This window comes from Ziziphus jujuba, chromosome 2, assembly GCF_031755915.1.
Source record: "Ziziphus jujuba cultivar Dongzao chromosome 2, ASM3175591v1".
Lineage (NCBI taxonomy): Eukaryota > Viridiplantae > Streptophyta > Magnoliopsida > Rosales > Rhamnaceae > Ziziphus > Ziziphus jujuba.
In genome coordinates, this window is record NC_083380.1 from 10,090,798 (window position 1) to 10,112,657 (window position 21,860).

Here is a 21,860-nt window from a genome sequence, read left to right on the forward strand (position 1 = left end):
TTTATGATTTTTTTTTTTTATATCATTATAGATGGTAGATTTATAGTCAGGATCATGATCAAATAGAATTATTTATTTATTTTTTGGTCGGGATCAAATAGAGATTTTATTTTATTTTTTTTATTAATTTTTATTTTAGTTCTAATAAATAATATCCATACGAATAACCATCTTAATTTTTAAAACAAACGAAAAAAATAATGCAAAAATAATATATATAAAACCTCACACAACATAAAACATATTACTTGTCCATTGAATATATATATATATATATATATATATGTATGTATATGTACATAAATAGCGAATTTGACATAATTTGACATACTACTACAGAATATTAATACATAATTTACATATACCATCAAGCAATTCTTCCAAGTGAATACCTACTTCGTGGCAATCCATGAAGACAATGAGTACCCAAATAAGGTCTCCGATCAGCACATCTGAAAGGACTAGGATTTGGCTGCATGAACAAATAATTCCCACCAAGAAGATCATTCATATGAGCCTGTCCATTCTTCAACCTCCACAAAACCTTTGCCAATGAAACTCTAAACCTTGATAAAAACCTCCCTCTTTTTCTCAGAAACTTCCTCAGCCCTGGAATTCTAACCCTTGGTCTTTTCCTACCATTTATCTTCCTGAACTTGGACCAGTTCCTTATTTTCTTGAATATTACATTGTCTTCCTCTTCTTTCTTTTGAAACCCATCTAATTCATTTCTCAGTCTGAAATAAGGAACTTTGACCAGTGATGAGGAAGCCATATCAATACAAAATACCAACTTGGTCTGAGCTTATGGATAATTATATGGAAAGCCAGAGGTCCTGAGAAGTTTGTGAAGGAAAAAAAAGTTGAAGTAGGTTAGCTTTTTAAATTGCTTAATTTGATATGAAAGTGACATAAGTTGGAGAAACTAGTTCACTGCAATTAATGCACTTTAAATAGTGAGCTCAATTTTATTGGTAAACCAGGTTGGATGAGTGGGTGATAGAAATTTTTAGGTTTCCATCACCCAACAACATAGTACCCCACAAAAATGTCAAACCAAAGATGTCATTGTCTCTACTTTTTTCTTCACGGGGTTTTCTATTTTGATTTTGTAGCTTTTTTGGGCAACTTTTTAACTTCTCCCACCAAACAAATCTTACTGCATTAATGGAACCAAATTTGTAAAGCAGGTTGGTCAAAGCCAATTGCAAACATATGGAGTTTCAGTTTCAAAAGTAGCTAACAGAGAACCAATATTGGGCTTAATGCTGAAAAGGGTAAGTAAAATTAGCCAATTATTTCCACCTCATTCATCTTTTACCATTATCAGAGAAACAAAGAAAAAACTGACCGATCATGAGATTTTATGTGCTAGAAACAAAAGGTTCTTTATATGTATAGATGGCTATTTTCTGGTATGAGTAACCAGGTAGTTTGTTTACACAAATTATTCCCCAACCCATTAAGACTTTTCAAAGAGTCTAAACGATGAAAACAAAAAGATATCAAGCATATATAAACCTAACCCACTTAGAAATGCTAGGAATTCCTCCATTCACAACTGTGAGCAAGTAATAACCAGGAGGTGCTACTCTAGGTGAAGGTGGAGCCTCCAAAACCACATTCACCAAACCACTTTTAGCCCTCACCATACTCTTGCTCCTGAGCTTCAGCATTCTCTGGTTCATCGACATAGAGTGTGTCGTGAATGGTGGTGCATAAGCAGTGAAATCCACATCTTTGTTAGGCCTCCGTCCCAGATGAAATTGAACATGGAACTCTTCCCCATACTTTATTCCATTATGTCCATGGCCATATTGTACTGTGAAATTACTAGGCCTAAACTTATGGTATTTACGGTCCATATAGTGTGGAACAAATGCTTGTAGCCTAAGCTCAGTTGGGTATGCAACATTTCTCAATGCATACCTATTATGAGTATTGCTTCCTCCAATTAGAACTCTACCATTAGGCAAAAGAATGGCAGATGAATGATACATTCTTGCTATTTTGGTGGACTTCAAGACGGTGAACCTTCTGCCTAGTGATTTCTTAGGCTTGTAAAGGTAAGGCTGGAGGGAAGCATTTCTTGCATTGTTATATCCAGCAGCACCACGTTTAGCCCCGTTGATGATCAGAATATGGCCGGTTGGAAGTATCACCATGTCGTTTAGTAGCCGGTGTCCTGGCATGTTTTCCATTCTCCACTTGTGTGTGTCCCCTGTGATCACCATTCTTCCACAAGACCTCAAGCCCTTTAGGAATCTTCCTTGTCTTGCTGCTCTATAGGCTCCTGAAGCAGCTCCTCCACATACCATGACTTCCACTCTAAGAAACCGGTTTTTGTAATCTAAAGGGAGGATTACTGATGAGCCAGAGCTTGGATAGTTCCTCGAACCACCACCGGGGATACGAGGGAAGGTCTTGATCACTCTATTCCGTTTGTAGCTGAAGAGGATGGAGTCCTGGTTGGCGAAAATGAACAGATTGCCATCCGAAGAAAGGTGAAGGAATGGATAGAGGTTGTTTCCTCCTGCATTCCTGTCATAAGTCCTGTGCAAGAATGGAAGACCAAAAGACTTCTCGTCGGAAGAAATCTTCGGTACAAATTCATATGAGAATTCTCTTCTCCCACCTACCACAATGACACGATCATTTTCAGGGAGTAGCAGACTGGAAGCATACCAGCGCTCATCGGAGAGCAATCTCTTTGATTGCTTCCAATCGCATTCACGGTCGCCACAGGGCCTAAAGTATCGAATTCTACGAGAACCTTTTTCGAATCCACCGAGCTGAAGAAGTGTTCCATTGCTCAAGAAAGATCCTGATGAACACCAAGGATCAGTGTAAAGCTCCAGAGGCCTAATCCTGTTGCTCGAAATGTCATACTCAATGGAGTGAGCATAGCATGTTGAGTCTGTGAGATCATCCCGGGTATCCCTGCACCTCGTTCCATTGTACCGCCTTCTTAGCCTGTACCGGGACGGTCCTACTCCGGTCTGATCGAAGATAATGACAGTGTTATGGTGGGTTAGAGCCATATGCACACCCACCACTCCCATATTGTTCAGCAGAAGCACCCATCTTCCTTTCCTATCTCCCCCTGCCATACCATATTGAAAACATTGCAATAGCCACAACAATGCAACGCTCATGAATTTGATAGAAACCAGGAGACCATTCTTGTCTGCCATGTTTGAAATGATGAGGAAAGAATGTGTGTTTTTTTATTGGCGTGGTGGAACATTGAAAACCTTGTTTATATAGGCAAAGTATATATATATATTGGTTGGAGGGCAATTTTCATCAAGAAAGTTTTGCATTCAAGAACTGTGACTTTTGTTTTCTTGAAGCTGAATCAAATGGGGTTTGGCTGAAACTTAGTCGGGTTAGGGTGTTAATAAATGTTGTTAGCGAATATAAAATGGTTGTCCAGAATTGAATCATGTTGGTCCTGAGAGTTCTCCGAATTATGCAGAAGAGTCTTTGGCTGATGGCAATAGTACCGTCGAAATTGGAGATGAAACTCAGTTTTAATGCACGCTTTGCTGCTAATTAAATTAACCTTACCAAATCCCAAATCGCTAAGCATCATGTCCAAAATTTATTAACCAAATAATAATTATTAAATAAAGAATTATATATAAATATATATATATATATATATATATATATATATGTTTGACGATGTCCAAGGTACCAGGAATGTGGGCTTAAGCTGAATAACGTTAAATTTTTGGGCCCCGTCTTTGTTTGGAGCAAAACTTGAAGTGCGTTGGAACTTGGCTGGCCATACATCTCAAATGGGCTTCAACTTCAAAATGAATATAAAATAAAATGCTATTGGCAAGTTGAATCAATGGCCTTCTATTATTTCTTTTATTTTTGAGACTTAAATTTGTCCAATCACCAGAAGATGTAGCAAGTTGTATTTTTCATATGGACCACCACAAAGCAACAGGTACAATAATGCATTGAATAAAATTGAACCAAAGTAGAAGCTAAAGAACAATATCAACAGGACTCTGTCCCAATCAAACTATAGATAGCAGCAAAATCATCTCTGCCCAATGGTATTCAAGTCCAACAAGCCTAGAAGACTTGCCCAAGAATGACCTTTCAATTCTATAGCTGATCTAGCTCATTCAGAAGATATTATTCGTATAGCTTTTGACAAACACTGGAATATTTACAAAGGGTCTCCAAGTTGATTTCCTATAGCGGCCAAAATAAAAAATAAAAAAAGCCCTTCCTACAAAAACTCCATTAGTAGAGCTTTATCCTGGTCTGGATGGTGCTACGGCAAATTGGGCATAGTTCAAGGTCTTGTCCACATCCACAACATGTCTGCAAAAGATATTGATATTGGAAAATATGTAATTCAATTTTTTCATCTAGGGCAGCAAGGTAAGAAATGATAAATACACAATGGCATTACCTGATGTCCACAGCCAAATGCCATATCCTTCGGATCGGTAAGGCAGATGGGACAAAGCTGACCAACCAAAAAAAATTATTTACATTGGCGATAACAGTGGCGATGATGGTATACAAAACAATGATTTTGTCAGACACTCAGCACAAAGAGAGTCGTGTGCAAGATAGGGAGAGGGCACATACATGATTATCGGAAGCAGAAGCAGCAGGAGTGGCCCTGCCAACGGGAGCATTGTATCCTCCAGAAGAAGGGGCACTTGGACGGAAACTGCTTGATTGTGGAGGTGGCTTTGAGGTATTAAATGAAGCCGCTCCATACGAAGGCGGAGGAAGAGAAACTCTATCTATAACCTTCCCCCGAGTAGTGCTAAAGCAATCACAAGAAAGATAATATACATATGAGTTTTTGATAATGGTAGCAATAAAAGAACCCAAAAAGCCTACTGTATATCAATTAGAAAGCTACCCTAGTATGTTGAGCTCTAGCGTTGCTTTATACTGGGATGGTATTTCCATCAAAGCTGCAAGAGCAAACTCTGCTTCTTTTCTTGAACGGTCCATATACTTTGACATTATTTCTGTGAAATTCACAAACTACAAAAGACAAAAGAAAGTATTTCTCAATCAAACACTGAAAAAGAAACAACGAAAATAAATAGAAAAACCATACTGCGATACCCCTTAGAAGTGCTTGCCTGGAAATTATCAAAGGCCCGAGCAGGGATGTTGTCATCAAATTCCCTCATCATGTCCCATGGCCCGTCACCAACCCCAACGAGTATAATTGACAAGGGGTAATTACTGCAAATTAATCAGCATATCAAAAAGGTTGTTACGGAATAAAGAGAATAAGCCTAAAGAAACAAGCAATAGCCAATAGAAACAATCACCTTGCTTTCACAATTGCTTCAACAGTCTTCTTTTCCTGTGGGCTTAACTGGCCACGCTCAGTATCAATGCTCCTAGTCACCTGTGCCGATTCAAATTTAATTAACATAATGTAAACAGTCTGAAGTTGCACAAGATGGCAGAGCCAGAAAAAAGCAATAAACTATAGCACAACAGGACTGCAAGCTGCTCATTGCAGCATTTCTTTTATACTCTTATATTACACATTTATATAGAAGCTAGTATATTTAGGGGCATTGTTATACAAGATTTAAAATCACTGTTTATCAAGTCAGAAGCATGTATTTTATTAAAAAAGGATGAAAACCGAAAGAGAGAGAGAGAGAGAGAGAAGAGCTAGGTTTGTATTTCTTATAAGCATTTTAAATTTATCACTTCAATCACTTACATGTGGGACTTATTTGGTCACCCATCATTAGAAGGGGAGAGGAAAAAAAAAATATATATATATATATATATATATTGGTTTTAAAATATAAGCTGCTAGATCGGAATTTTTTTTCAAGAAACGAAACAGAAAAAACTATAAAGTATAGATTGATAGAGGTATAGAATTACCTGTCCATCAGCAATTATCACTAACACATGGTACTGGCCACCACTCTGCTCAACTATAGTGATGCCCATTTCAATAATTGGGGCAAATGATGTGGGCCCTGTTATTATGAAAGAGTGTACAACACTATTGTAAGCAAATGATCAATCAAGAAACCAAAACAAAAGCAACGGAGAATAATTATAAGAACGTATGGCATGACAACCTGCAAGTCGTAGCTGAGGGACTAACTCTCTATAACGTGTCAAAACTTCCTCAAATCCATTACAGAACCTCTCATCTGGATAGAAGCTGAAAACTTCTTGGTCATGGGTTGATGCTGCCAATGCATAACATTGAATGCAACATCAATTGTGGATAGGATGAATTAAACTAAGTCATTGCAAAACCACAGAGGAAGAAATACCATCTCCAAATCCAAAACAAGGAATCAAGTTATCTTCGTCAAAGGAAGATAATGTTTTGCCAATAATTGATATTGCCTGCTCATAAGGATTTTGAGCATCTCCAATGTGATGCAAGCTTTTACGCTGGAATGACCTAGCACCTAACATAAAAGCAAATTAAGTAAGTTTCTCCAAAACTTTGCAAAACAGAACCTCTATGCACATTGATGATGCCCAACCTGTCCATTCATTGCTCTTTGTGAAATCAATACCAACAATAAGATTGGAGGACTCCAGGCCAGCACGCGCCAGTGCCTCAGTTACCTGTGGGAATAGAATTATATTAATGCAGAACATGATAGTAAGACATAGAGTGAATCGAAAACCTTAAAGATAGATGTGACAACATAAGACTTAGACATAGATGTATCTCGTCAGTCAATTTTCATTATAGAATGAAATTCAATTGATGACACTGAAATGATGTGGATGAAGATAAAACCACATGCCAGGGATGAAAACTTGCATACTCAAGCACATGAGGAAGAAATGTTGAGATTTATGTTCTTTTTAAAGATCATAATGCTTCAAGAATCAAGAATAGCCCTATTGGAATAATGATCTTCTGTTATCACACCAGTTCAATTATTGCAGAACAGAAAACACTGTCTTACCTGCTCCAGGCTATTGTAATTATCATCTATTTTTGAATACTTCCTCTCCAACCTTCTTTTGGATTCAGGTGCGTGAACTTCACCATAGCTTTGGGGTGTTGATGCATATTGCGGCTGCCCATACTCATGGTTTGGAGGCATATATGGAGGCTGTGGATAACCTTGGTAACCCCAAGAATACGAGCCAGATGCATCAGAAGGATATCTTGATGATCTCTGACGTTTTGAAAAACTCCCACCCATGATTTCCTATAGAAATCCTACATCATACATCAAATGCAAACACATTAAGTGACTCCATCAAACTGGTACTCGAGGCAAAATCAATAGCTTGAGAAGGCAAAGAACACCCAATTGTACTTACACAGAAAAATAACTACTTTAAGTTCTACAAAGCGGACGAGGATCCAGTGACAGACAAACACAAACCAAACTCAACAAGAAGATAAAAATAGAGATGGTAGACAGCATGAACTGAAAATGCAGAGAAAACCTTTATTCTTCAATCCTCGATCTTCAATCTTTAATCTTTCAATCTTTCGATCTTTATTGGCCTCTGCCGTTTGCTTAGAAACATTGAAAAGCGACTGAAATAAAGAAACGTAAAAAACAACCTAGTAGAACTAGAATTCTAAAAGCACAATAAAACTAGACTAAAATAAATATTACATAGTATGGTTTAAGTAGACTTCTTACAGCTTTCAAAATCACGAGGCTCTTTTTATTTGTGACTACTTAAATTGCAACTGCATAATTTAATTACTGAAAAAAGTTTCCCTATTGCCTTAAAATATCATCCAATCCAATCCAATCCCAAATGCCGTAATTTGGTAAGAAAAATATGTGCATGTTTAAATAATAACTCTTGAAACAAAACGGTGAGAATATTAACAGAATAACCATAATGGATAATCTTGCATTATCCGAATCATTTGAGAAAAAATTGCAGTAATGCTATCCAAACCAAAACAATTTTCTTTTTCCACAAAGGCAAAAATATACATTCCCAAAGTTGCTTAACCTAACAATGCATACCCACCATTCAAAAAGGAAACAAAAATTTCCAGAAGCTGCATATCTAATATCCACCTACATTTATTTCAAGATCTTATATTGATTAACAACCCCATTAGAGGTGAAGAACAAAATCAACAAAATCATAAAAGACCCACAACCTATTTTTTCTCTTTTATACATATTTAATAAATAAAAATAAATCTTTAAAAAAATAAATATAAAAATATGCAAGTTAATTAGCAAAAATATCTCTTAAAGAAACCCAGAATTACAAGTAATAAAATAAGTTAAAAAAAAAATTAAAAAAAAAAAAGCATTAGGTACCTCAAGGAGAGCAAAGCAAACAAATCTGCAGCATTGCAAAGTCAAAGAGATAGAAAGAGAGAGAGAGAGAGAGAGAGAGAGAGAGAGAGAGAGAGAGAGGTTAAGGTGGTGAGAAAAATGAATAGTCAGAGGGAGACGAAGAAGAAATCCATAGACTTGGAAAGAGTGGTAAATGGGCTTTGATATTTGTTGTTGTTGTTGGGAACAAAACGGTAAGAAAGAAACGTATGCAGTAATGGGTGGAAGTTGGAAGAAGGAGGGGCTTCCACGAAGTTTCCTTGTAGAAAAAGCACATTAAACTGCTTTTTTTTTGGTTTGGCCATTAGTGACAATGACACCCGCCCACCGTTTACCATTGTCTCTTCATTCGGATTTAACTTCCACTTTAACTATTTTCAAAACAAAAATTAAATTTTGCAGAAAACCCAGAATTTTTACACATATATTCTCCCAAAAATAAATTTAAAAAAAAAAAAAAACTTAGATAATTTTTCTTGTATCTCATAGACACAATTCAAATTTTGTATTTTGAAAAAAAAAATTGTTTTTCTAAATTTAAAAAAAAAAAACAATTTTAGGATCAAATCTTCAACTAGAATCTCGAAATTACTGCCAATTAAATTGTTCTAAGAGGATCAAGTTTAACTTTGTACTTAGCTATCACTAATTAAATAAATCACGAGATTATGCTTAGCTTATGTACCATGATCTCTTAAAATTGAGACAAAATATTATTGTTGATGTTTAAAGTTTTGGACCTTTCTTTTTTATTCTTGAAAAAGAAAAAAAAGAAAAAAAAAAAGCTTTCGACTTTTTCAACATGACCGGTAGATAAGGATGGAGAAAGATTACTTGATTCTTCAAAAATAAAAATAATTGATAAAACTTATTTTTTTAATTAATAAAAATAAATAGTTTATGTTCAGTTGTCAATTTTAATTAATTAAACAATACAATTATTTAGATATACTGTGAATTTGTATTTGCTTAAATAAGATCATATTAGTTTAAATAAGAATATTCGTTCCTCTTAAAATATGATAGATAATTAATCAAGTGGTGAAGGTTTAACTTCAAACTTCAAATCAATAAAATAGCACTTCTAAAGTAAGATATATTAAGAATTTATACAATATTTATTTTTTTAATTTTAATTTCCACCCATTATATTCCTAAAGAAAGGCAGAATTTGTAATTTACTAATTTCTATGTATCTTCTCCTAGGATTGGTACCAATGAAAATGGACTTTGGAAAAACGATGAAAGAGAAGTTTAAGTCTATGAGTATATCCTTTTCATTTTTCTTTCTTTTCATTGACTTAATGAAAGATAATAAGTGGTTTTTTACTTTTTAATGTATACAATGTAATTCAGTATGTCATTTTCAGTATATTTATTATATACGATATTTTTTTATTAAAAAAAAAAAGGTCAATTATTGATGGCGGCTTGATAAACATTAGACATCTGGTAATTGCAACCAGATATCTATGTTTGCACCTTTAAAGATTCTAAATACTACTTTGCTTAGGATTACAGCAAATTCAAACACCAACTGGATATTCCATTTTTTCTTTGAAAAAAGAAAAAAGAAAAAAGAAATCCTAACTTTTATCTTTATATATTGACATGCTACAACTCCTAAATTTGTGCATTTATTTATTTTAGTTTATTTTATGTTTTTTGGTGGGGCAGGACAGTGGAGATGGGGCTAGAGAAAAAAGAGCCAATAAATGATTGAAAAAGACAAATTAAAAAACAGAGAAAGAAAAAAGCATATCAAAGCTAAAAGATATGCTTGAAGCTGACTGAAGTGAGCAGTACTCCAAATTGTTTTTTAATTACTTGAACCAAAATTTAGAGATGGTTTAAATATTATTAGAATTCATGTTTTTAAAAATTTTGGTTTTTCTTTCTTTTCCTATATATGGACAAATTATAATTTGATCTAATGAGGCCATGTAGTGGAGGTTCAAAGTTTCCACTTTCCATCTGTCCATGATAACATATCAAGTGATAATCTATTTTAATCATTTGGTGGAATCATACTACAACAAATCTTATAACAATTACATACACAAGTTATTATATTATCTACTAATTGTATAAAGCATTAATTTGACTGATTAAATAAAATTGAGGACCAAAATACCTATTTGGATGTTGAACTGTATTGGATTAAACTAATGAAGAATAATCAACTGTGTACTCATATGGTTATAAATACGGTTGCAGATAGGCAAAGAGGGACCTTCTCGTGCATTATAAGCCCAGATGCTTCCATTTCAAGACCTTCACTTTCCACCCCACTGGGAAGCTCCCTATCAAAACAATACAGAAGATTAGCTAGTAGAAGCTCAATAAGCAACACTGAAATGTTGATTGCAGGGCAAACTCTCCTTCCAAAACCAAATAGTAGTAACTCAAAGTTCTGTCCTCTATAATCCATACTGAGCTATTCATGAATCTCTCAGTTTGGAACTCATTTGGATTTTCCCAATATTTTGGGTCTTTCCCTAATCATCTTTGCATTGACAAAAACACTAGTCTTGGGTTGAAGTTTGTAACCTTCAATTTCACAGCTCTCCATGGTTTCTTTTGGAACTAGCAATGGTGCTGGTAGGTACTGGAGTCTAAACTACCTTAAGTAAGCCAGTTTTGGAAGATCACTTTCCTCTACCTTTCCTTTTTCCTTGGAAACTATTCCTCTCACTTCATCTTGTGTGTTTTGTTAGATAAATAAATAATTTGTGAACTTAGCATAATCAATTACTCATTTACAGGATCTATTTATGTTATTAATAAGACTGGTTTATTTTATTATTTTGTAGTAGGGCCCTTGGTCACACACTTTCTATAAGATTCCAGTTGGTCCATTAGACTAGAGGACCAACTCTCTTTAAAAGTCCAATGACTTACCCATATTTTTCCTAGTATTATTATATTATTAAATTATTAGTATTTTGTGTGTGTTAAAAAAATTAATGGGTAAGTGTGACTTGCAGAGACTATAAAAGATCTAGGGTAAGCAAACAAACATATGTCATACGGTATTTTGATATTAGGGTTTTCAGAGATCTGAGAGTGGTTTGAGAGTAGTGTGTCCATAGGCACTACTTTATATTGTTTTCTATTTTGCAGGATTAAATATTTAATTTATCAATGGCTGCGTTTGGAGGTTAGTAACTTATGATTAATGGAATTTATTATGTATATTTAGATCCATAAAATCTAACAATTGGTATCAGAGCATGGTTAATATACGTAATAAATTTCTTTGTGATTAATCTTCGTTGTATCTATGATGATCGGATTGAACAGCATATATTCGGCCATTGATGATCTGTACATTGATTACATGATTTTTTTTTTTTATTGTTTGCTCTTCCTTTATTAATCGGATATTATATGTTGATTGTCTGTAAAATATAATCCGACAGTTATATACTTAATAATAATAATAATAATAATAATATTGTAAAATTTTCGGCTGTGTATTGCTTTTGCAAAATATTGAGAAAATTGTGTTTTGTATGAATTTTTGATCTAGGTATTATGGTTCTTGTTCTCTAAGTCAAATGAAATTAGTTTTTTGAGTTAATTTGGACTGAAAACTTCAAAATTGGATCTAAAAATTCTTGTTTAAAGGCCGAATTCATCTTGTTTGGGTGTTAAACTTTGGAGGTTTTTTAATTCAAATTGAATTGGGGAAACAATTTCTCGTAACCAGACAAACCTTAAGCTGCCGGAATCGTTGAAAACGATGGCCGGAACACCGAGATAAAGTCGAGTGAAAATAGCGGATTGCGTGACTCGTTTGGACTGGAACCGGGTCACTTGTGACCCGATTGGGTGAAGAAGAAGAGAGAAATGGCATGCTGTTTGGAGCCTTGGTGCTGATGTCAGCACGACGTGTCATTTACTGATGTCAGCAGCAAAAAAAGAAAAAAAAAACTTTTTTTTCCTTTTTATTTTTATTTTGTTTATTTATTTATTTGGTTAGTTGTTTATTTATCTATTGTTCACTCTTATTAACCAAAAAAAAAAAAAGGGATGTTATTCATTTATTTATTTGTTTATTTGTTTATTTATTTCATTCCTATTTTATTGAATTAAATTTAAATATCTATGCATGAAAATTTTGATGGTGTTAGCTTTTACTAAAGAGACTTTATGCCTAGTTGGTATAGTAGTGTGAAATTTTAAGTACTCACCTGTCGTGAGACTTATTTTATCTGTATTATGTGTACCAATATAATATATGTTAGCATAGTGGATGAGATGTTTTATATTTGCCTATTTCATGAAATTGCCAATATGTTATTTTTCTCCCACTTATTAACCATGTTCTATACGGGTAATTAGGCTACCCTGTCGATAGTTTTAGTTGCTTTGTATGACGTCTAGAATGGCAGTGAAAATTAATTAAATGCCATGTATTACAGGTTCTGAGTTGCCCTGTCGGTGATTCAGTTCAATGCATTTGATTGTGGTTATTTGGTTGACTGTCCCTGGCCCGTGAAAGGGTATCTTTAGTGCTACAAAGACCCTAGCGATATTGATATTTTATGTTTTGTGTTAAAGGGCTGGAAAATAGTTATTATTATATATATATTAAATGTTTTATTGTGCTTGCTATTTTCACAGTTAGTAGCACCCCGAATGTTCTGCCTATGACTGCCATGATGAAATTAGATGGGACAAACTATCAGAAGTGGAAGAAGACTTTAGTTATGAATTTGACATTTATGAAATTGGATTTGGCTTTAGAGATAGATCCACCAGAGATACCAACTGATGAGAGTAGTGCAACAGATAGGAAATTTTATGAGGATTGGAGGCATTCTAATAAGTGCTGCATGATGATGATGGAGAATTATATGGACGAATCAATTTATGCGAGTATTCAAAAGGTAGAAACTGCAAAGGAACTTCTTGAAGAGATAGGAAAGAAATTTATCAAGTTTGATATGAATGAGAAGCATCATTATTTGGACCTTTTGAATAATACTAAATATGATGGAATTAAAGGAGTAAGGGACCACATTATGTTACTTTCTTCTTGTTATAATAAGTTAAAGGACCTTAAGATGGACATTGGAGAGGAGTTCTTGACCTATTCGATAATGAAGAGTCTTCCATCTCAGTTTGATAATATAAGGTCTAGTTTGAATACTAAGAAAGAAGGATGTAGTTTGGAGGAATTAACTGCTATTCTTGTAAAAGAGGAATATGATATTAAGCTCAGTAGGTCAAGATCTATTGCTATAGTTTCACATCAGGTAGATAAGTCCAAGAGGGTTTTCCAAAAGAAAGGATAAGGATTTAAGCCTGGACAAGGATTTACATCTGGACAAGGATTTAAGCCCAATAAGAAGAAGTTTTCTGGTATGAAGCCAAAAGTGCCTAGGGATAGAGCTCATCACATAGAGAAAAGGAAAGCCTACTTCAATGGAAAGTGTGGCTACTGCAATAAAGTTGGATACAAGAAGATAGATTGTTGGCATTTGAAGGGAAAGCAAGAAAAGAAAAGTAATATTTTAATGATTGAGACCAATATTATTGATGTGCCTATGAATATTTGGTGGTTTGATACTGGAGCAACAATTCATGTTACTAATTCATTGCAGGAGATGATAAGGCAAAAGGGGTCAACCAATCTTGAGCAGCATGTTTATATGGGAGATAACTCGAGAGTGAAGGTGAATAGCATGGGAACAATCAAGTTAAAGCTTGCCACTGGATATGTTTTAGAATTACAAGAAGTTTCATATGTACCCTCAATTAGGAGGAATTTGTTATCTATTTCACTTTTGGATAATCAAGGTTTTAGTTTTTTGTTTGAGAATAATAAAGTTGAGATGTATAAGGATGATAAAGTTGTTGGTTTTGGAACTTTATGTGGCAATTTATATAGACTTGATTTATTTAGTAATGGTCCCAATTCTTCTATTAATTCTGTTGTTGACCCTGTTATTGCTTCTAAACATCTAAGAGTTAATGATAATTTCTCAATGTTGTGGCATAAGCGTTTGGGACATATTTCTAGACACAGGATGGAAAGGTTAGTGAAGGATGGAATACTTGCTAATCTTGATTTCTCTGATCTGTCGACTTGTGTAGAATGTATGAAAGGGAAGCTAACTTCCAAGGTTAGAAAGGATAAGAAAGTAAGATGTGGAGATGTTTTGGAATTAATCCATACTAATGTATGTAAACCTTTCACTCCTACTGCTTTGGGTGGTTATACGTATTTTATTACCTTTATTGATGATTTTTCTCGTTATGGACTTGTTGAGCTTATCCGTGAGAAGTCAGATTCTTTAGTTGCTTTTAAGGAGTTTAAGGTAAAGATGGAGCTTCAAAAGAATAAGAAGATAAGGCTGTGAGGTCTGATAGAGGTGGTGAATTTTATGGCAGATATGATGAGAGTGGGCAGAACCCAGGGCCATTCATAATTTATTTATGTGAGTGTGACATTGATGCGCAATATACAATGCCTGGTCCACTTCAGCAGAATGACATAGCTGAGAGGAGAAATCGCACTTTGTTGGACATGGTGCGATCTATGTTGGCAAATTTTAGCTTGCCAGATTACTTGTGGGGAGAGGCTTTAAGGACGGCTGCTTATTTTTTGAATCAAGTTCCAAGTAAATCTGTTCCTAAGACTCCTTTTGAGTTGTGGTCAGGGAGAAAGCCTAATTTGCATCATTTGTGAGTATGGGGTTGCAAAGCTGAAGTAAGGATTTATAATCCTCAAGTTAAGAAGTTGGATCCTAAAACTATAAATAGGTATTTTGTTGGCTATTGTATAGGATCTAGGGATTCAAGATTTTTTTGTCCATCTCACACCACAAGAATTGTTGAATCAGACAGGATTGTTTATTTTAAAGATGATTTTGGATTTGATGATAGTAATGGTCCAAGGAAGCCTCAATTTAGAGAAGAAAATGTATTCATTCCCAGTGTTGTAGTTCCTGATAGAGATATTATTAATCCAGTAGTTGATGAACCAATAGTTGATCAGGATGAACCCATCATTGAAGAGCAGAATATCCCAGCTATTGTAGATGCTGATGTGCCTTTGAGAAAGTCACAAAGGACTAGGAGGTCAGCTATTCCTAATGACTATGAGGTTTACTTGCAGGAGCATGATTTTGACATAAATGATGATTCAGATCCAGTCACTTATGAGGAAGCCATAAGCAGTTCGCACTCAAACTTTTGGTTGGATGCAATGGAAGACGAAATGAAATCCATGGCAGCAAATGGTGTTTGAGATTTGGTTGAGTTACCATTAGATAGCAAGCCCATAGGGTGCAAATAGGTCTTTAAGACTAAAAGAGACTCTAATGGTCAAGTAGAGAGGTATAAGGCTAGACTTGTAGACAAAGGGTTTAGCCAGAAGGAAGGAATTGATTACACAGAGACATTCTCTCCTGTATCCACAAAGGATTTTTTTAGAATCATTATGGCAATTGTGGCACATTATGACCTAGAGTTGCATGAGATGGATGTCAGAACTGCTTTTCTGAATGGTGATTTATTTGAAGATGTGTATATGGTTCAACCAGTTGGCTTCCAGCAAACAGGGAATGGTAATTTGGTTTGTAAGGTTAAGAAGTTAATTTATGGTCTTAAGTAAGCTTTGAGGCAATGGTATCTTAAGTTTGATGAGGTTGTCATCCAAAATGGCTTTAAAGAGAATGTTGTGATAGATGCATATATATAAAGGTCAGTGGGAGCAGTTTTATATTTCTGGTGTTGTATGTTGATGACATACTTTTGGCTACTAATGACACTGACCTATTGGCTGAGACAAAGTAGATGTTGTGTAACCATTTTGATATGAAAGATCTTGGAGAGGTTTCTTTTGTTTTGGGCATCAAGATTGTTCGAGATAGGACTAATTATGTGTTGCAATTGTCTCAAATAGCCTATATTGATAGAATCCTTAAGAGATTTGATATGCATAATTGTTCTCCTGGAAGTGTACTGATCACAAAGAGTGAAAGATTTTCTAATGATCAATGTCCCAAGAATGATAAAGAGAGGATGGCGATGAGAAATGTTCGTTATTCTTCAGCAGTAGGTAGTTTGATGTATGCTCAAGTATGTGCACGACCTGATATAGCTTTTGCTGTGGGTGTGCTTGGTAGATTTATGAGCAATCCTGGTCCTATTCATTACCAAGCAGTTAAGAAGGTCCTTAGGTATCTTCAGAGTACTAAAGATCATATGTTGACATATTGACGTACCAACTCCCTAAATGTTGTTGGTTATAGTGATGCAGATTATAAAGGCTGTGTGGATGATAAGAAATCTACCACTGGGTATATATTTATCATGGCAGGAGGTGTTGTATCTTGGCGCAGTGCTAAACAGTCAATGACAGCATCCTCGACTATGGAGGCAGAATATGTGGCATGTTATGAGGCTACTTGTTATGCAGTTTGGATTCGGAATTTTATTCGTGATTTGGGAGTGGTTGACTCCATTGAGAGGCCTATTATGATGTATTGTGACAATACTACAGCAGTATCTTTCTCCAATAATTTAAAAAGTACCCTTGGTGCGAGGTACATTGATGTTAAGTATTTTGTGGTTAAGGAGAAAGTTGAAGAAGGCCTCATTACTTTTGTTCACACACCTACTTACAGCATGGTGGTAGATCCACTGACCAAGGCCTTACCCGTAAGCATATTTGAGGAGCATGTGTCCCGTATGGGATTGTTAGACAGCTGAAACTGTTGTGGGTCAATGGGAGTTTGTTATAATTTCTGCAGTAATATCCATGTTGAGTATTATTTATTTATTTGAGTATTTTGATACATTGATGTATGTGGATCATTATTTATTTATGAGATGATTTATTACACTATATTATTGCTCCTATATTTACAGGCCTGTTGAGACTATTAGTCTATGTATATGTGTATGTTGATCCATAGGTACTATGGTGAGTCTCTACTACCTAGTTTGAGTATATTGTTGTATCCTATCAATACACAATGTGCTCGGATGAAATGATATTTTTGTGTTAGAGGATTGCATGTGGTTAGGTAAATCTCTACTACCTAGACTGAATTTATGGCATGCAAAGTGTTCAGTTGAAATGGTATCATGTTTTGGGAGATTTACTGAGAAAATCTCTACTGCCTAGTCTAGTATATTGTTGTGTCCTGTCAGCATGCTATATATATTTAGATGAAATAGTATTATGGTTCGGGAGATTCTGTAGTAAGTGAGTTTGGATTATATATGATGATGATTATGCAGTCCAAATGGGAGAATGTTAGATAAATAAATAATTTGTGGACTTAGTATAATCAATTACTCACTTATAGGGTCTATTTATGCCATTAATGGGACTGACTTATTTTATTATTTTGTAGTGGGGCCCTTGGTCACACACTTTCTATAATACTCCAGTTGGCCCATTAGACTGGAGGACCAACTCTCTTTAAAAGTCCAATGACTTACCCATATTTTTCCTAGTATTATTATATTATTAAATTATTAGTATTTTGTGTGTGTTAAAAAAATTAATGGGTAAGTGTGACTTGCAGAGACTATAAAAGGTCTAGGGCAAGCAAACAAACATATGTCATATGGTATTTTGATATTAGGATTTTTAGAGATCTGAGAGTGGTTAGGCACTACTTTATATTGTTTTCTATTTTGCAGGATTAAAGATTTCATTTATCAATGGCTGCGTTTGAATGTTAGTAATTTATGATTAATAGAATTTATTATGTATATTTAGATCCATAAAATCTAACACTTTTCTCATAGTGTTTGGATTCTTCATCAGCTCTGCCATTATACAATCTACACTTGCAGCAGCTGTTTGGTCCCTGCGATAAACAAGTCCTGCAAAAACCGCATAACAAACAAAAAAAGAAACCAAACACATTATGAGCCATTGTCACTAATACTTTGATATCATGTTGAGTACTAACAGTTTATATCAAAGCTAATATCAATAACATTTGCCACTTTTGATTTTTCAACTTGTGGTAGGCGCATCCAACTTAGTATACAAAAGTTAAAATGGTTAATTTGTCGGACAATATATGAAAAAATGTTTAAAATGGAGGCTTGAAAAATAAAAAAAAGGTAAAAAATATGTTTTGGTAAAGTAAAAAGAATGGGCTGAGACAGTACAATTGACTTCCTTACTATGGTTTTAAGTGAACAATTTGACTTCTTTACATTATTGCAATACACATGTCAACTCTTTATTCGATAAATTTAAGGCCTTGCTTAAATGTGGCAACTAGCAATCTTTTTTGACCAACGATATTTCTTTTTATATTAAACATTCTTTTACAAATATTTTTTAAGTTGCCAACTTTACCATAAAATTACAAATTATTAGTATAATAATTATTATTTTACTTTTTAATGTAACTTAGATTCTAATGTATTATGTTAACTTTAATTATTATTGTTTTGCTAATCTTAGTTAGGAAAAACTTTGTTATGTAAAATTGTAAATAGATAGATAATCAGGTGGTATAATCAGGTGGTATTCCATTTTCATGCCTTTAATGACATGTGAAATGGGTTCAGTTTCCCTTATAAAATATCCATATTAAATAAGCAACACATGTCACTCACTAGAATGTGATACCACCTAACAATATAACTGTTACATGATACGTTAACTAGACTCCCCACAACAGTAAATGTATCAAATTTTGACACACTGATTGACAGTTAATTACAATAGATGGTAAAGAAAACAATTATTATGTTGAATAGGGAAAAAAAAAAAAGAAAAAAAAAAAGACGAACATACAGTTAGAACAACCTTGATTTGGTCATTGCTGAGAGCTACGGCTTGGTTTGGATTTTTCGTGACTTGAAGCAGCACATCAACAACATCATGATTACGTCGAAGTTCAGTTTTAGGCCTATTAGGATCAAGGTGATCTACAGTCACTTTGTCATAGAAACTGTCCATTTTCCAATCTTTGCTTCAAGGCCATTGAACTTCTTGATCCAACCCAACAATGGAAAAAAGTCTGTTATGCAGAACTCCACAAGTAATTCTTTAGTTTCTTTAATCATTTCATAAAACCTAGACCACTTTCCACCATCATATTTCTTTCCAAACGCGACGTGATTGATTACCAGACCAGAAGAAGAAGAAGAATGATTATGATAATCAGCCGCTATTGTTTGAATCATATTTCCGACCTTTTCATTAGTCACAGCATGCCAATTAGCTTGAAATCTCTTAGCACTACGCAGTTCCAATACCATAATATTATTTTCCTGATTTTGAGCCAGTAATCACCATAAGGAGCAAAAGATTACGGTGGCAAAATCATAACTAAGCTTCTTTGGAGTATACAAGTCGACTGGTCTCCTGAAACAACTACATCATGGGCTTTTGAAAATCTGCATTGCCATATCAGCAGAGGAAATTGCCAAAATTGGTATTGATTCTGGCTGCAAGAACATGAGGGCAAGGAGTTCAAGGGATCAATGAGATAAATCACCAAGCTGGTGAAGATTCCCAATGAGAGTTAGCTTTGGAGGATCGGGAGGGACATTGTTGATTTTTTCTCCTGGTTTTGATCAAAACCAAAAAAGGTATCAGAAAAACAGCAAAAAGTAGCATAAAGGGAAGAAGGGAATTCATCATCTTTAATTAGTTAGCTTAATTAGGAATACGAAACACATATTTAATGCTACAATAAAAGAATGTATGTATTATATGCCATTGCCATTAATATCATTCATCGTGAACTTGACATTGATTTAAAATAAAAAAATAAAATTAATAGATGTGAAGTTTCTGTTCCTTTTTTAATGTTTTTATCAATATCTATCAATGATAATATATGATACCATTTCATTTAAAAATATTAGCAAATGAATAAGAAAATTAAGTAAAAACTATATATATATATATATATATATATTTTTTTTAATATGAGTGTGATTCTAACATTAGTTCTACAAAAAATGAAACATAAAAATTGGGACAAAAAAATCTTTACCCAGATGGAGTTGAAGCCAGTAAGTCAAAGATTGAAATCTTAACCAACGTACGTGGATACTCCATTAAAACATGATTATGACACAAGCTAATAATTGAGTACTAAAAAAAACATTAATCATTGATATATAATTGCCACACCCATACACCTAACTCCTACTTTATTTATATTTAAATGCATATAACGTTCTGTATGTATATGGTTTTCCGTTGGGGGGTCCGTGGAGGAGGGATAAGAGTGATTAAATAGTGGAGATGGGACCAGAAAAGAAAGAGCCAATGAAGTGATTCGAAAAGACAAACAAAGAATTGGAGAAGACCAAAGAATTAACCTCCACCAGTAAATTGCATTTTTGGTACTAACTAAAAGCCGCTTCAAAACGTAATCAAGTTAAAAGATATGCTGGAAGTTAGACTCGAGTAAGTAGTACCAGTACTACAAATTGTATTTTAATAATTTTTCTTGAACCAGAAATTAGAAAGAGTTTAAAAATTCTTATAATATTTTATAAATTTTTAACAATTTTATTTTATTTTTCTATCCACAAATTATAATTTGATCTAATGAGGCAATGAAGTGGAGAGGTTCAAAGTTTCCACTTTTCCACCGTCCATGATGAAATACGGAGTGGTAATCTATTTTAATTCTTTGGTAGAAATATACTACAAGAAATCTTATTACATTTAACTATAAATTAGTACAATTATCATTTATTACTCATGAACCATTGGTTTTTGCATGACTATGGGCATAAGATTTGAGAATATTGGCTAGCTAGCTTGAAGATTAATGGTTTACGTATTATTTCCTTGGATATGAATTTGAATTCAGACTTAAAGATTAATGGCATAGCATTGAATAATTGTACGCGTTCATAAACACTTCATCTTCTAAATTCATACATTGTTATTATAATCTTTTTCTGTAGAAAGCTCATATATGTTATTAAATTTGATACTTCATTGGTAAAACAAATAAAAATAAATAAAATAAAATTGTGCACGTGATCGTTTTGATAACTCTTGATGATTTGACTCAATATATTAGTAGCTTCCAAAAATTTTATCATATAGGAAACATAAATCAAGATTTTATTAAAAATTTTATAAGTTAAATTACCAGTTTTTCTAAAATTTTAAATATGAATTTTCATTTCTTTCATAACGTATTCTCAACCATATCAAAATGGCAAATTTGCATAATGATGCGATAGTACTATTTTAAAGATTTCCAATTATGCAAACTTTAACCGCGCGTACATGCTATTAAACAGGTTCAACTTTGTAGCCATGTAAACTTTGGAGCAATGTATTAATTAATATTCACAAACCCCATCACAACAAAAAGAGAAAAATAAATATGTGGGTTCCTGAAATAAAATTTATATAAATTGCTTAATATCTCTATAAAAAGCTGTGATTTTTCATATAAATTGCTTAATTTCTCTATAAAAAGCTGTGATTTTTCAGAGTCCAAAATAACATGCCATCTCATCAGGAAGCTCCCAATCAAAACACAAAAATTAGCCAATACAAGCTCAATA

General features: G+C 33.9%; 4 protein-coding genes across 7 annotated transcripts; all 4 read right to left on the reverse strand.

The window, feature by feature from the left end:
• Nucleotides 1-367: 367 nt before the first annotated feature.
• LOC132799082 (uncharacterized) lies at nt 368-775 on the reverse strand. The gene has a single exon (XM_016026890.3). It carries the CDS (start codon nt 773-775, stop codon nt 368-370), a length of 408 nt encoding a protein of 135 aa, XP_015882376.3.
• A 487-nt stretch (nt 776-1,262) lies between these two features.
• Nucleotides 1,263-3,235, reverse strand: LOC107418211 (aldehyde oxidase GLOX). Its single transcript, XM_016026909.4, has one exon. It carries the CDS (start codon nt 3,192-3,194, stop codon nt 1,506-1,508), a length of 1,689 nt encoding a protein of 562 aa, XP_015882395.3. The 5' UTR covers nt 3,195-3,235; the 3' UTR covers nt 1,263-1,505.
• Nucleotides 3,236-3,828: 593 nt separating this feature from the next.
• LOC107418218 (E3 ubiquitin-protein ligase RGLG2) lies at nt 3,829-8,550 on the reverse strand. 4 transcript variants are annotated; one of them, XM_016026896.4, is made up of 13 exons: nt 8,304-8,550; nt 7,456-7,528; nt 6,963-7,222; nt 6,528-6,612; nt 6,309-6,449; nt 6,108-6,221; nt 5,905-6,002; nt 5,328-5,407; nt 5,133-5,238; nt 4,904-5,031; nt 4,621-4,804; nt 4,439-4,495; nt 3,829-4,347 (listed from the first exon to the last, which is right to left on the reverse strand). In XM_016026896.4, exons 3-13 carry the CDS (start codon nt 7,203-7,205, stop codon nt 4,267-4,269), a joined length of 1,317 nt encoding a protein of 438 aa, XP_015882382.1. In that variant the 5' UTR covers nt 7,206-7,222; nt 7,456-7,528; nt 8,304-8,550; the 3' UTR covers nt 3,829-4,266. The 4 variants fall into 4 exon arrangements, with proteins under 4 accessions (XP_015882382.1, XP_015882383.1, XP_015882384.1 ...); XM_016026897.4 differs by having other exon boundaries at nt 7,456-7,549; XM_016026898.4 differs by lacking the exon at nt 7,456-7,528.
• A 10,697-nt stretch (nt 8,551-19,247) lies between these two features.
• On the reverse strand, nt 19,248-19,574 carry LOC132800713 (6,7,8-trihydroxycoumarin synthase-like). Its single transcript, XM_060814954.1, has one exon. It carries the CDS (start codon nt 19,572-19,574, stop codon nt 19,248-19,250), a length of 327 nt encoding a protein of 108 aa, XP_060670937.1.
• Between the last annotated feature and the right edge of the window lie 2,286 nt (nt 19,575-21,860).